This window comes from Oncorhynchus nerka, linkage group LG22, assembly GCF_034236695.1.
Source record: "Oncorhynchus nerka isolate Pitt River linkage group LG22, Oner_Uvic_2.0, whole genome shotgun sequence".
NCBI lineage: Eukaryota > Metazoa > Chordata > Actinopteri > Salmoniformes > Salmonidae > Oncorhynchus > Oncorhynchus nerka.
The window spans coordinates 64,640,952-64,657,234 of NC_088417.1; the positions used below are offsets into that span (position 1 = coordinate 64,640,952).

At 48.5% G+C, this 16,283-nt stretch overlaps 1 protein-coding gene across 1 annotated transcript in view; it reads right to left on the minus strand.

The window, feature by feature from the left end:
* The window catches only part of LOC115105492 (angiomotin-like), a 33,702-nt gene extending 17,836 nt beyond the window's left edge, over positions 1-15,866 (minus strand). Inside the window, 8 exon segments of the mRNA XM_029627610.2 lie at positions 1,114-1,258; positions 1,420-1,781; positions 1,784-1,968; positions 3,310-4,297; positions 5,540-5,600; positions 5,729-5,787; positions 6,335-6,544; positions 15,775-15,866. Coding sequence (XP_029483470.2) covers positions 1,114-1,258; positions 1,420-1,781; positions 1,784-1,968; positions 3,310-4,297; positions 5,540-5,600 — 1,741 coding nt within the window. The 5' untranslated portion in view covers positions 5,729-5,787; positions 6,335-6,544; positions 15,775-15,866.
* Positions 15,867-16,283: the final 417 nt, after the last annotated feature.

Here is a 16,283-nt window from a genome sequence, read left to right on the forward strand (position 1 = left end):
CCATTATCAAATGGGAGAGAACAGTATACCATGGGCTCTCCAACAGTATGCCTGTAACTACACACTAATGTCTAATTTGGGAAGCCAAGTGAAATCTGTTCGGGAACATTGATAGTAACATGTTTTTATAACAAAACATATTTCACTAAACTGTTGACAGCCCCTCTCTCTGCGCGCTGGAGAAAGGACTGAAGGAGAGAGAGGAGGAGATGGAAATGCATGGTGGTGAGATATTCTGTAGCTAAAGGTAATGTGTCAGCCTATTTATTATAAACATATAACATATACTAGCCTCACTACTAGGCTATTCAAAATCAAATACAAAATCACTATAATTGTAGGCTAAGTCTGTAAGCCACCCTGTACAGGGGCGGCAGGTAGCCTAGTGGTTAGAGCGTTGGGCCAGTTACCGGAAGGTTGCTAGATTGAATCCCCGAGCTGACAAGGTAAAAATCTGTCGTTCTGCCCCTGAACAAGGCAGTTAACTCACTGTATAACGGCACAGTCTAATTTAACTCTTTTCAGGCTTGGACTCATATATAGGCCTATGCATATAGGTGTTTTGAATTAATCATCACCTTATAAAGTGCTGTCCATTTGATTTGTGTTAAGCTTTGAAACAACACCCACAGCGACCATGATTCCTGTGTCTCAACAGTCATGTGGAATTTTACTGTGGTCATGACTTATGACTCCAGGTATGGCGATAATACGGTCACCGCGACAGCCCTCGTCAATGCACAATAGTGACATTATGAACAACACCAGTTTCAACAACATCACAGCACTCTAGTCAAATGCTTAGGAATAAGACCAGATGGAATTGGTGGAAGCTGGATATCTCCAAGTCCTCAGAAAATCCAGTTAAATCAAACGTAACAATGGAATCAATGCAAATCAAGCCTGGCTTCTGAATATGAATAAATACATTACTGAACAAATATGCTAAACTGAAGTCATCTAAATCCAATGCAGAAAGGACACACACTTTTTGCTCACAAAAAAGTAATGCATGGAATAGGTTTAATCTACTGCCATAAATCCATGAACAGGTATCCTATGAACATTAAACTATGCATGCCTTGGATATTCTAGCTGTTTATGGCCTCTCACCTCTGAGGTCCCTGTTGAAGTCGTGCAGCCTGCGCACCTCCAGCTCCAGCTTGTTCCTCATGGTTTTCTCCAGAGCCTCCCTCTTAGTGGATGACTTGGCCAGGTTCTCATAGGCCTCCGACACCAGCGTGATCTCTGTCTCCAACTGACCGGGGAGAGAAGGGGGGGGAGGGGGGGGGGCTAGTCCTTAGGCACGTGTTGATCCAAAAGGATTGGTGTATGCAATATGGCAGAAGAAGGTGGAACTATAACCATACTGTTTATACCCATTCAAAAATGTCAGATCTACATTTGTCCCCCTTTTACCTTCTGCAGCTTGGTGACCTTCTCGCAGCACACCTCCATCTCCTGCTTGAGCAGCCGGTTCTCCTCTGACACCATGTCCACCATCTGCTGGGCGCGGGACATCATGGCGAAGGGGTCCCCCTGGGGGTGGGGATAGTGCTGGGGAGGGTGGCCCTGGGATGACTGGGAGTGGTACTGTTGGTGCTGGTGTTGGAGTTGTTGTTGTTGCTGCTGTTGTTGATACTGGTGGTGCTGCTGGTGGTGCATCCTGGAGGTGGAGCCGTAGGGGTCGTGTGGGAAGCTGTGGCCCCTCTGAATTGGAGGGTGCATGGGCCCGGGACAATATGGGTCTCCCTGGTGTGATCCAGGGCCCTGGGGGCTTCGGGAGCCATGGCGGCGTAGGGGTCCCCCTGGGGGTGGGGGTGTGTGTGGGAGGGGTGGGAGGCGCTGAGGAGACTACCGAGGGTGGAGGACTGGGCTCGGGACAGAGAGCCCACTGAGGTGACCGAGGAGGTGGGGCTGTGGTGATGGACAGACCTCTGGGAGTGGACGGAGCTCTCCTTATTGGACCTGTGGACGTGACAGCCAATCAGAGAGGTTATCACTAATGGAATGTTCGTTTGTTGACTGTATGTGGGTCTTTGGGTCACTCAAGCACAGCTGACTAACAGTCCATAGATATTAACATAACTTATATCTTAGTGCTTGTTTATATAAATATATAACCAGGCAAAACATAGACAATGATACTATCTGTTTAATGTAAACTATGGTGATTCACCTGCCAGAAGCCAACATGTTTTTTTTCAACTGACCTAAAAACTATTGTGAACCACTTTGGAAATAAGCAAACATTCCTGTCTACATGAGACGTCATCAGAGAGCGAACGATCGTGTCGCCACAGGTTTCAGCTGATGATTAAAATGCTGCGGTATTCATAGCGGTTTGCCAATTATTTACTTTCAGGTAAACAAATGATCAAGCAGGAGGGAAAACAGGCAGAACCGGATGTGTCTATCCCCTCTATCCCGACAACTGGCTCAGTGTGTGTGAGAGAAACAACAGGCCTTCCTCATCAGCTTTCCAGCTAATCAAGAAACCTGTTCACCTAAACAGACCGTCTGGCAGGTAGGGAGGGATGTAGGTAGGCAGGCAGGTAGAGAGGCAGATAGTCAGGGAGGCAGACAGGCAGCCAGATAGGGAGGCAGCCAGACAGGCAGGTAGTCAGAGGCAGCCAGATAGGGAGGCAGCCAGACAGGCAGGTAGTCAGGGAGGCAGACAGGCAGACAGATAGGGAGGCAGCCAGACAGGCAGGTAGTCAGGGAGGCAGACAGGCAGCCAGATAGGGAGGCAGCCAGACAGGCTGGTAGTCAGGGAGGCAGACAGGCAGCCAGACAGGCAGCCAGACAGGCAGGCGGCCAGGCAGGCAGGATGATATATGGATAGGACAAGTAAGTCACCCTCTAGCAGTGTGTGTGTGTGTAGACAATGACCCTAAGTCACAATCACCCCTAAAAGCCTAAATCACCCCTTCGAATGTTAGAGGAGAAGCTCTCAATCATGTTGCCTTGTCCAAAAAAGCTCAAGACACAGTGGGTATGTCATTTGTTGAAGTTCTGGATGCCACCCCAGAAGAGACTTTAAATAAATAGCCAGCAGACACAGGGCAGTCTGTCTCTCTAGGGTCATGTTAGGAGTGTGTTTCTCAGCTGAGCCAGGTGTGTGTCATTCAATTAACCAAGACTATCAGTTTTTGTTACTTAAGTACTGGTAGCCACATCAACAACATGGCACTATTAAAAGTTTGATACTATCGTAAAAGTGATATAGCTCAGACAGGCAGGATGTTCCTTCAGACAGTCAGACAGCCAGTGAGTCAGAACGGGGGGAGGTCTGTTAATCTTACTCACCTGAAGGAGCCGTACTCTGGCGGAGGCTGGTAGCGGACGTGTGGCACCTCGTTCCTGCCCTGCTCCCTTGGCCGATGGTCCTGGTAATAGTGCCCACCTTGTTCCTGATGCTGCGGCAGCTGTTTGGAAGAGGAGCCCATGTTCTTGAAGGGGTAGTCAGGTGGGGGGCCCCGGTGTTGGCCCGAGGGCTTGTAGTAGTCCCCCGGCGGACCCGGAGGGGGCAGCTGGGGGGAAAGAGGGGCACTAGTGACAGGGGCGTGGGCCTTGACCCCGCTGGTGGCCAGCGAGAGCTGCATGAGGCGCTCGGAGAGGGAGCGCACGTGGCCCTGCTTCAGGTCCTTGAGCCCGTCGTCCTGGTGCACCTTTCCCCCGCTGCTCAGACGCTGAACCGTGGGACGCCCCTCCGTATGCACCTTGCCATTGTTGGTTACAGCCGTCACGTAAAATGCTGCGCCCACCGACGGAGGCAACTGTTGTTGTTGTTGTTGATGTAGCTGGTGGTGCGGGTGGCCGCGAAAGTACTGCGACTGCACCTTGGCCTCCTCGTAGGTGGGTAAGTCCTCTGGGTTGGGGCCCTGGCCGCTCCCTCCCCCAGCACCACTCATCCCTCCTACTCCACTACTTCCCCCACCGCGGGAGCCCAGTTTCTCCATGCCACTGTCTGCCTGCAGCTCCTGTCCCTGGGGCTCCTGCCGTGCGATGTGGGGCACCATGGAGTCGTGCCGGTCGTCGTTGGGGCCTCCCTGGCCCGGGTAGCCCCCACTCACCCCTCCTTCCTGCTGCTGCCGCTGCCGTTGCTGCTCCTGCATGGCCAGCTGGTAGTTGCGTCCCTCGTCATAGCGCATCTGCTCCTGGAGGAGTCGTTGCAGGACGGTGTTGCTGCTGCCACTGCTGCTGCTGGACGTCTCGTCGGCCGCCGCCCTCATCTCAGCCTCCCGAAGACCACGCACCTCATGGAAGGACGAACTGCGCCCGCGGTCGATGTTCCCTGAGAGACGGGAGATTGGGACGGAGAAGGGTGGGTGAGGGGAGGAGGGCGATGAGTCGAGAAGGGATTGAATAGAGGGGTTGAGATGGAGTTGGTGACAGCAGGGAGAGAGGAGATGGGGGAGAGAAGGGTAAAAGGTGGAGAGAGTGAGCGAGAGGAGGAGAGGCAGTCAGAGAACACACAAGCCATTTACCAACCACCCCCAACACTCATGAGGGCCATAGCTGAGCACACTGAACACCAGACATAAGTGATGTTAAGGTGAAACAGAATGGAGATGAAAACAACGACAAACGGACTGAACCACCACGATCCTCTGAGAAAACTGGAGAAGATGTGAACCGCCCCACAACCACTCAAGAGGTAGTTCAGCCCAAACCAGAAAAAAAAGCATATCAAACCAAAACTCACTTTGACAAATGAGTCGCATTGGAAGGTATTTTATGGGTTTTAAAAGGTCAAATCGGGTGCTTACAAATGTCGGTTTCCAAGGCTATTTAGAGCCAAATTAAACATATGACTATACAACACCATCGTCAGCAGAAATACTGACTTATAGTCAGGCCAAATTGAAGGTCACCCAAACCAACCGATTACATGGTCCTAAATCCCAGAGTCAGAGCGTTAAGGACCACCCAGGAGCGTATACTGTAACCCCACTCCCCTTGTGTAGGACAGGACATCAGACTTTTACTGTCAACATGCAGTGAGCACTACTATCGTCAAATGAATCGTGCCCATTTTAATTACTCCCGACTCATTTTATCATTACCCAGCAGATCATTTGCAGAAGGCAAAACCGTTGATTCGAAAATCGAAAAACTCTTTGATCCCAAGCTAGGCATTGTGATTGGTAGACATTAGACAATCATACAGTAGGGGAAGGCAAACATGTTTTAGTAAAAAAACATTCAAAAGTCATAAAGTAGAAACCACCCAGGGCATGTTAGCTGTTAATTAGCTAACACGCAGGTCTAAATCAAACACACTCATTTCCGGAGAGTTAAAATGTACTCTTTAACTTCATCCAATAAAAAGCCACAAGCAAGTGTTATGCTTTAAGGGCTTCACTAGATTAAGGAGCTATTTAGAAACTCAGACTTCTTTCATGTTTTTTTTGTGTTTTTTTTCTCCCAAACTGGGTTCTATGGAGTGGTTTCCACTGACGACCTTGAATGCCATTTAAGAGTTCTAGTGGTTAAAGAGGCACCATCTACAAAGTAATGAAGGTGAAATTATTACATCTATTGCTTTCTGATATTCTTCTCATTCTCAAGGAGGACGAAGCTTTTTTCCGAAACATCTGTGGTAAATAAATAAATATAAGAAAGTCAGCTTTGGGCCATCCGCCCGCGGGGCTCTCTTCCAAGTCGAAGAAGGAAAAGAGAGAAAAATTAATGTCACAATGGTAGTATACTCTCCCCGACATACTTCCACTGCTATTTCCTGCTGCTCTTCTCCTTTTTCTGACTCGCCCTCTTCAGAACCAACTAGTACCAACCAGGACAATGGACAAATGGAGGATGGAAGAGAAACAAAACACAAACAACTGAAAATAAACGGGGAGAGAAATGAAGGATGCAGTGGCATGAGAGAAGGCATTGGTTTTTGACACAGTGATTTATTTAAAAGGCTGCTGCCTGCGTCCTGTATACAGAGGATGTAGGGAATCTGACAGGCAGGCAGGCAGCACACTAGACTGGACACCGAGCAGGCGGGGGCATTTCTTAACTCCTTTCATTTTCACATAGTAGTCTCTACTATACTGATGCTAATTCATGAACTAACATTGGCATTCAGAATAGTCTACTTCTGCTCAATCAAATTCATGAAAAGGGTAAAACTACTACTGTGCCAGATGAATTGTGTTGGGTTGCTTGAAATCAAAACTCAGTCTTACTGTACTGGCTCGTTTAAAATCTGCTCGTTAATTATTCTTCTACCCCCCCCCCCCCCCCCCCTCTGTGATTTTGTAACCCCTGCCATCTTCTATACCCCCCGCTAGACTTATTCTACTCGCTCCCTCTGGTCACCTACCTGTGTGGCTGCTCTCACTGGGCTCCTCCAGCACCGCTCTCACTGGGCTCTGCTGCTCATGATGCTGCGGATGCTGGGGAGGACAGGTACCGAGATGGGGGTCTCTGGGGGGTCCGGTGGGGGTCTCCTGCTGGTCCTGTAGCGTCACCAGTTCCTCCAGGCGCTCCAACACGTAGAGGCGCTGGTCCACGTCGCTTATCCCCAGCCACTCTGCAACAGGAAGAGCCACTCTCAACCAACCAGCCTCAATAATGGGGGTGGGGTCCCACACGCATGGCCGCAGGGGCCACTCAGGGGAGGAGGAGGAGGGGCGAGGGTTTTGGGAATGTGAAGGGGGGGGAACTTTCAGTCAAGTCGTTTCCTCCCTCTCAGGTTTGGCCGTGAGCAGATAGCGCAAGCCAGAGTGAGCCTTGCCCCCTACAGCTGTGTGACTGGCTGTGCAGGGGTTTGGGAAGTAACTGTGCGTGTGTGTGTGTGTGTTGGCCTTTGGCTGGAATCAAACACAGGATATGAGGATGTTCAGGATTCGGTCAGAACATAGAGAGAGAAAGGGGATCTGAGCTTTCTCCTGACAAAACAAGACAACTCCCATCTCTGTGTGAACCAGAGGTGATTCTCTGGACGCAATCTTTCGCGGGGAAGTTACTAACATTGTGAGAGACAGTTACAGCTAAAACAAGTTCAAGTATTCGTAAAAACAACTTTGAAAGAGAAAGTCCGCTGAAATGTTCTTCCCTAGGCTCTTTGTCAACAGGCGTTCGGAAGTGGTTGAAATCCCGGAGAGACAGTCAAACTCTCAACAGAAATGGGTCCTACAGACCTGGCAGCCATACCCCACACATGCACACGTACATGCACTTCCCTTCCTCTAACACAGCGAGAGCAATCAGTGCTGATAAAGCCAGATTTGGTTTCTCAAAACACACACACCCAAGACACGTACATCCACTTGCAGACACACGTACATACATGTAAAAACAAATGTAAGAGTACACACACACACACACACACACGATAGGACAGTATGATGAGAAAGACAATCAGTATCACAACAGGGACTAATCACCCTCCCCTCTGAATAATGACTTCCAGATGGTCCCTTCAACCCCCTCTCCCATCGTTTGCTGGCGCTCAAACTGTAAGTTCCTTGACGGTTTCAGATAAACAGTTTATTCCGTAGCCAGAGCTGGCCGCAGTGGATTCAGGGAATCTGGCATTCCGGTCGTTCCTCAGATAGGTCTCCCTGTCAGTGTTCCCATTGGCTTTGACCTCTGTGTGTCATGTCAGCCACACACACACACCTTGCTGACAGTTTAAGTGTTGGCCATGGTGTGTGAGTCAGTCGTGACTGAAAACAACACCTACAGAGAGTCAGGAGCCTGGCGTACCTTTACACATACCTGAGCTAGCCTGGGTCTGGCCTGGGTCTCAGCAGCACAGACAGAGCACAGCATGACATTCACCTCAACACGCACACTGTTTGAAATTCCACTGTCACCATTTGAGAAATAACATTCAAGTTCATGTCTCACATCCATCCACCTTGTTTGAAATACCACTGTCATGATGGATCTTAACTGCAAATTCACACAAAGTATTATAAAGGATCACATACCAAGGGAGCAGTAGGCTACAATGGAATTTTGTGAGATATTCCACAGAACCAAAATAACGCCAAGAGATCCAGCCTACTGTATTCAATCCAAGTCAATCTTTCCCACGAAGCAGCTAACGCACTCAGTATCACACACTGCTCTCAGCTCATACCTTCGTTCTGCAAAGAGCTACCACGGCACGGCACACCTCTCTTCTTCCCTCCCTCCCACTTTCCAGCAGGTGGGGCTTGGACTAGGAGGACAGGTGAATCTGGAGGACCTCCAGGATCTCGTCACACCCTCATACCTCCGCTCTGGTGTAACCGTTCCTTTACACCGTTTGCCATTATACCATTAACCCGCCAGCCACCTGCTGCTTCACCACACACACACTTCCTCTTTAGAGGGCCAGCCCTCACCTGTCGTACCAATGGAGGGACAGACAAACAGGTGAGTCAGGAGAGAGAGATAGAGGGAAGAGATATGAGAGAGATGGGGGGGGGCAGACTAACAGACAAGTACGATATAAGCGTTAAGGAAGATAAAAATGAGTCAGGCCAGAGAGGTAAGAGAGTTGAGTAACCTAGCTAATAGGCAGGTGATTCAGATGTGACACCAAAACATTATGAAACCCGTTGAGGGACAATTACTAACAGATGATAATGGGTTTTGGACCAAAACAAACTAAGGGTGACTCAGGTCGGCTAAATAACATGGACTCATTGAACTCAACATCACAGGAGAAAGGGAGAAGATTCATCCAAATTAAGCTGATTCAGGTCCTTTGATCCCTGATGAGGGTCCTGACCACCTGTGTGCTGTGTAAGGTGTGTGTCTGTCTAAACTCTCGTTAACTTCTCTCCTTGTCTTTCATCAGTAGCCAGGCTGGGGGAGCCAAAGTCAACCCTGGCAGGCAGGTCTGGAATCAGGTGGAGACTGATGGGAGTGTGAGTGGATGGGCACAGTTGTAAACTCCCGCTGGCCCCAGATCAGTGAGTCAGACAGGGACAGACAGGCCTACACAGATAGAATGGCTGGGAAAGCTGTGCAAGAGTTAGTCAGTCTCTCTACAAAAACCCTAAAGGGAGAGAGAGAGAGGGAAGTGGAGGAGGGAGAGAGAGAGAGGAGAGAGAGAGAGAGAGAGAGAGAGAGAGAGAGAGAAAGAGAAAGAGAGGGGGAGGAGGAGGAGAGAGAAGAGCAGAGAAAAGAGAGAGAGAAGAGGAGGAGAGAGGGAAGAGGAGGAGGAGAGACAGAAAAAGAGTATGAGTGGGAAAGAGAGAGTGAGTAAGAGAGTTAAAGGGAGACAGTAGGACAACAGATTTCTCTCTCTCAGAGCTCCACTGAATTAAGATGGCATCAATCATTGATAGCCAGCCACGTTCTAAAACCTACTTATGACCAGAAACATATCTCATCTGAGTGAGAGGTATTCAGCCTTTAGCCTGATCCAAGACCTGTGTAGAGAGAAGACACTGTTTCAACCTCTGCTCCTAGCGTCAGCCAGCGATTAACCGGGAGCTTTGAGATGCACTGATATACACTAGTAGCTCGTTATGCCTATTATGAAATGCCCTCCATATTTTAAATGGAGCCTGAGGTTGCACTGTCTTATGTAAATATTTGCCTTCAATGTGCAAGTTTCCCAGCGCCCCCACACACACAGCCTGTTTATTCTGCTAATACACCAGGAATGCAGAGCGGGATGAGCAGCAGTGGGAGAGAGACGGGGGAAGGGAGAGAGAATGGAAAAGGAAAGAGGGGTGTTGCCACGGGAAAGTAAGCATTTCATTGGATGGTGTAAACCATGTGTATCCTGTACATATGACTAATAAAACCTGAAACAAGGAAGACAGGAAGGAAAAGGAGAGAGAACTAGAGTGGGATAGATGGAGGGAGACAAAGAGAGAAACGGCCCCTGACAGTAAGGTTGATGCTTGACCTCATCAGTGTGAGACACTGCAGGTTTCCCCTCAGTAGACATACTGCAGGATACACACACTGGGTCCTGAAAGTGCACCACACGCACACACTGTGCGTATCCTGCTGTCTCCAGAGAACACATTGTACACACAAGTAGTTTTTCCCTCAGGAGAGATAGTGCAGGTTACACATACAGGGGTCCTGGGAACACCTCACATGCCCCACCACGGACACAGGCCCCCACCACGGACACACGCCCCCACCACGGACACAGGCCCCCACCACGGACACAGGCCCCCACCACGGACACAGGCCCCCACCACGGACACAGGCCCCCACCACGGACACACGCCCCCACCACGGACACAGGCCCCCACCACGGACACACGCCCCCACCACGGCCCCCACCACACACGCCCCCACCACGGACACACGCCCCACCAAGGACACACGCCCCCACCAAGGACACACCCATCACTAAGTACAAACACACACACTTAGTTTTCCCCATGGGGAATCATGAACACAGACTTAGCTTCTCCAGGGGAATCATGAACAGGAGCAGTAGGTAAGATGAAGATGATTTACACTATTTTCAGACCAGGAATAGAGCTAGGGGCAGACCTGGGTTCAAATACTACTTGAAATCTTTCAAAAACTTTTGGCATTTGCGTTAGCCTGCCTGGACTGCCATGCAAGCAGGATTTGCACCTTTAGGACTTTTCCATTAGTTTCACTGCAACAGGCAAGTGCAATCAACCAGCCAAAGTATTTACAAATAATTCTAATAGTATTTGAACCCTGGTCTGCCCAGGGCTAGGAGCTGGGAAACTAGGATACGACGCAAACACTCAACCATACTTCCCTGTGTCTCACAAGAGTCCCAGTCATGTTTTCTCAGAAGGTACTCCCACACGGCCCATATACACATGCAGCTGTAGAGGGCAGAGAACAGTGTCCTAGTCCCCATCTGCTTCAGATCCACTGTTTGCTCTGCCTACGTAGAGAGAAGGGACTGAAGGAGATGACTGTCTTTGTCCTGCATCTGCCTTCTGTCCACTGCACAGTAACAAACACTGTATAGTCGCACACTTAGCCCCAGGGAATGTGTGGGTTTTTGATCCCAATATGGCAACCCCCTTCTGACATACAAACGGACTGGGGGAGAAAGAGAGAGGCAACTAACCCCAAAGAACCCTGTAGCTAAAGCATACTGCCCCCCTTCACTCACACACACACAAACGGTCATCTTTCTCGGCAGTGTTTATGTAAGAGCGGAACATTAGTGGAAGGCTTCCAGTGGTTTAATGAACTCCAGAGAGCTCGTCCACGTTCAGCTTTTCTCTCAACTTAATGTAGGACAAGATAACACTGACAATATTGTTATGGGAGAGACAGGAGAGGAGAGGGAGGGAGGGGGAAGGAGGGAGGTAGAAGGGTGATGGAGAAAAGTGGGCTGGAGCAGAGAAATATATAGGGAAGGTCACAAGAAAAGGCATGAGGGGAGTGAAAGAGGATATTTGGGAGAGAGAGAGAGAGAGAGAGAGAGAGAGAGAGAGAGAGAGAGAGAGAGAGAGAGAGAGACGAGAGACAGAGAGAGAGACAGAGAGAGAGACAGAGAGAGAGAGAGAGAGATTGGGGGAACAAGGGAAAACTGAGAAACATGGCAGGAACCAAGCAGGAAATGCAACATTCCAATCTGGAACGGCCACCCCTCTTCCTCCCCTGGCGGTAGAGAGTATGAAGCCTACTCTCCCTTGGCATCCTTTACACTGGGCTCTGGCCTGGGAGAATCTCCCACCGCAGCACAACTGGGGAAGACAGAAACAGGCCAAGAAAATCTGACACACACAGACATATCTGTACGCTCTCTTTCGCTCTCTCCCTTTACCTCTTTCCATAACCCCTTCTCCCCCCCGTTCTCTCCACCTCCCTCCCCCATCAGTCGCTCCAAGGCTGGCCTTATTATGAGGAGCTGGATCATGTTCCATGAAACATGGGAAGGGGGTGGACAGAGAGAAAGCAGAATCCTCCACAGGGCCCACACTACTTCAGCTTCAGTGAGGACACTGGCGGCCATTGTTGTGACCTCTGTCACAATACTGCAATCTGTCAATCAACACCCTTCACTTTGCCTTTCAAAAACAGCAGCCCCATACCAGAGTATTCAACTAATTCAATTTGACCTAGATATCAGAGTCATATGGGAATTTCCATGAGCACTAACATGTAAAGTTCATAGGAACACATCAAATGTGGTGTCAAATGAAAGATAAGCGTCTATATTTGAGAAATTAAAGCATATACAATGCATTCGGAAAGTATCCGGATCCCTTAGCTTTTTCCACATTTTGTTACGTTACAGCCTTATTCGAAAATGTATTCAATTATTCCCCCCCCCCCTATCAATCTACACACTATACCCCACAATAACAATGCAAAAACAGGTTTTTAGAAATGTTTGCACATTACATAGGACTTTGTCATTCTGTTACCAAATCGGTAACATAAATACCAAAAAAACCTGTTACAGAAATACTGCAACTGAATTGGCTACAATGAGAATTCATAGTAGTCACAAACCAGTTGGATCACCTGCTACTGTCCTCCCTTCCATTAGCACACTTATGTTCAGCTCATAACTGTTCTTTCTGTCGCGTGGTGGTCAAAGCAAGAGTGTGAAAACTATCCCTCCCTCCCATGAGGCCCCCTCTCGTTCCATTTACTGTAACCAGCCCTCTCACCCACTGAGCACCGACTGACACCGAACGTCTATTGACGTTGAAAAGTTGTTGAAATTTGGTAAGTCCAAATCTGAACCAATCAGAAACCTCTTTCACAAGTTTGGATGACACAGTACAGTAAAGAAAAGTAGAGTTTAGTACAGTAGAGCACACAAGTATAATTTACGGTGTTGTACTGTACTATGTACTGTACTATAGCTCAGCGTTCAACACCATAGTTCCTACGAAGCTCATCACAGCTAAGGACCCTGGGACTAAACACCTCCCTCTGCAACTGGATCCTGGACTTCCTGACGAGCCGCCCCCAGGTGGTAAAGGTAGGCAGCAACACGTCTGCCACACTGATCCTCAACACTGGGGCCCCTCAGGGGTGTGTACTTAGTCCCCTCCTGTACTCCCTGTTCATCCAGAACTGCATGGCCAAACACGACTCCAACACCATCATTAAGTTTGCTGATGACACAACAGTGGTAGGCCTGATGACCGACAACGATGAGACACGGCCGTGTGGGTCAGTGACCCGGCCGTGTGGGGGACAACAACCTCTCCCTCAAGGTGAGCAAGACAATGGAGCTGATCTTGGACTACAGGAAAAGGCGGGCTGAACAGGCTCCCATTAACATCAATGGGGCTGTAGTGGAGCGGGTCGAGAGTTTCAAGTTCCTTGGTGTCCACATTACCAATGAACTATCCTGGTCCAAACACCAAGACAGTCATGAAGAGGGCACGACAAAACCTTTTCCCCCTCAGGAGACTGAAAATATTTGGCATGGGTCCCCAGATCCTCAAAAAGTTCTACAGCTGCACCATCGAGAGCATGTATTGAAACTGCTTGGCATCTGACCGTAAGGCGCTACAGAGGGTAGTTTGTATAGCCCAGTACATCACTAGGGCCAAACTCCCTGCAATTCAGGACCTATATAATAGGCGGTATATAATATGTGGTGTCAGAGGAAATAAAATTGTCAGACTCCAGTCACCCAAGTCATAGACTGGTTCTCTGCTACCACACGGCAAGCGGTACCGGAGCTCCATGTCTAGGACCAAAAGGCTCCTTAACAGCTACTACCCCCATGCCAAATGGCCACCGGACTATTACATTGACCCCCCATTTGTTTTGTACACTGCTGCTACTTGCTGTTTATTATCTATGCATAGTAACTTCACCCCTACCTACATGTACTAACCTATACCCCCGCACACTGACTCGGTACCCCCTGTATATGGCCTCATTCATTAATGTTGTTATTGTGTTACTTTATTATTTTTTACTTTAGTTTATTTGTTAAATATTTTCTTAACTCTTCTTGAACTGCACTGTTGGTTAAGGGCTTGTACGTAAGCATTTCACAGTAAGGTCTACACTTGTATTTGGCGCATGTGACAAAGTTTGATTTGAAATGGTTTAAAGTGGAAAATCGGATGTCTCAACGTCATTCTGTTACCGTGGAATTGCTCATTTCGGTTCAGTTTTTTTGAAAGTCCTTTGTTGGGGAGAAGGAATTCAATAAACCTAAATTTGAATGGATAAAAACTCTAGTTCTGGTTGGTCGGGAAGGGTTTGGGGAGAGGTGCTGACATGGGTAAAGTGATTTTATTTGATGAGTTGAAGATCTTTGGCCCTCTTCCTAAATGAGAATCATCATAAATGGACCAAACCCAGCAGCAGCCATTTTGACAACGCTGACATGCTTCCTCTCTGGAGCCTCTCTCCTTCATTCTCTCCATCACTCTCTTTTTCCAACTCAATCAAAATCTCTGTAATGTGGTTTAATTCTCTCCGCAACACATACAAATGTTCCTGATACAGAGCCAACCTTTCAGACACCAACCCCCCTAACCGCTCATATACAACTCCCTAAATCTCTTACCACACGTGCGCACACACACACACACACACACTTACTTGATGGGAAGCATGTGCTGCAGAGATGAAATCGCTTTTTCTCTCTGTCACACTGGCTGTGGAATGATTTGGTCTTCCTCAACAGTTAAGGAAAATCACCCTCTCCCATCTTCTTTACCCTCTCCTCACCTCCTACTCCCTGGCTCTACCTCCCCTTTCAGCTCAACCCCCTCCCCTTTCAGCTCAACCCTTTCCATGTTTATGGATCAACAGTGTGAAGAAAATCAACTATCTGGGTTTATAATGCCAGGTCTACAACTCAACAGTCGATCACGAGACTGACAGCAGTGGCAGACTCAGACTTCCGTCCTACTCTGTCCCAGTAGAATTACACTACCACCAATTAGAACTTCATCGTAATTTGTGAGTGAGCCCTTGACGGAAATGCTCCTGTGTCCAAAACAAACTCCATCTGGAAGTGGAGCCGGACCAGGGGATCACAGCTGGGAAGTGCTGGAATGGTTGTGCCCAAAACACTGATACTGTACTGAGTAACACATCCACCTGGGCACCTAGTGAATGATGGGTCTGGGGTGTTGTGTGTCTGTAAATGAGTCAGTATCTGGCCACGCCTTCTGCACCCCCCCACACCACCACCTTCCATGAGTTCCAGGACTCCGCCTCCCACACTGACACATTCCAGAGTGGTACTAGATGTCTCTTCCCTCCCTGGAGTTAGCAGGTACATTGTGGCCTCTGGTCCCAGTCATTGCGTTGCCCAGCCTCCCACTACCCATTGGGATAAAGGGGACTGGTGGGCCATTGAGTTGATTTTAACAGGTTGTGTGTGTGAAGGGGAGCAATGTGGCACGGAGGCTGTTAGTAATTCACTGAAGTTGCATTTTCCATTAATTAATTAATGAGTGTGCTGATATTACTAAAAAGATTATTATTAAGCAGATTGTGGATCATCTACACCCATTGTGGATGTCGCGTGAGCGCAGAGGAAATCAAGAGGCATTTGGATTATTCCTAGGCTGAGTCAGCAGACATGACTTTGGGCCTCCTCTACAGAAAGAGGGGAAAGGAGGGAAGGCAGGAGAGAGAATGAGAGAAAAATGTGGTACTGAGGTTGAGAGCAAGCGGCTAAGGAGGGAGATAGAAGGGGAGGCTGAGGGAGCAAACTATACAGAGAAAGAGCACTACAGAGAAAATGAGCGAGAGAAAACGAGATAGGAGAGATTACGAGAGAGCGAGGCAGAGTGAGTGGAACAGTCAGAGACATTCCAGTGCTGTGAGTCAATGGTGCTAGGCACTGCTCTGGCAGACACTCACCACCACCTCTAAGACTCAAAGGCCTCCGGCTTCTTGGCTCCCCATTGGCCCAGGCAGGGCCACCATACAGAGGAAGGAAGGGGACAGGACAAGGGAGGGATAATCAACACTGGCTCAGATCCAAACAGTCAGAGACCAGAGAAGGTCATTGTTCTTTGTAATTTGAGCATTTCTTGGAATCCTGTCAAATGGAAGGAACCAAATCACTGTGGTCAAAGAGAATAACCCTAGCTTTCCCTCTGGAATGTATCCTAACACACACACACTTTCATGTAATATACAAATATTTAAATGGGTTAGGTATGAATTGGGCAGATGTAGGCCTAGTATCACAGAATTTGATAAGATAAAATGAATGAATGAAATCCACCTTCCTCAAAAATCCGATGAGAATAAGATCATTCCATGAGGCATCACTGTGTCAAGTGTGTAAATTAAGAACATAAGGGTCAATTAGAGTTAGACTAACTAGTGTGTAATCAGAGCAGACTGAACAGAACAATCCACAA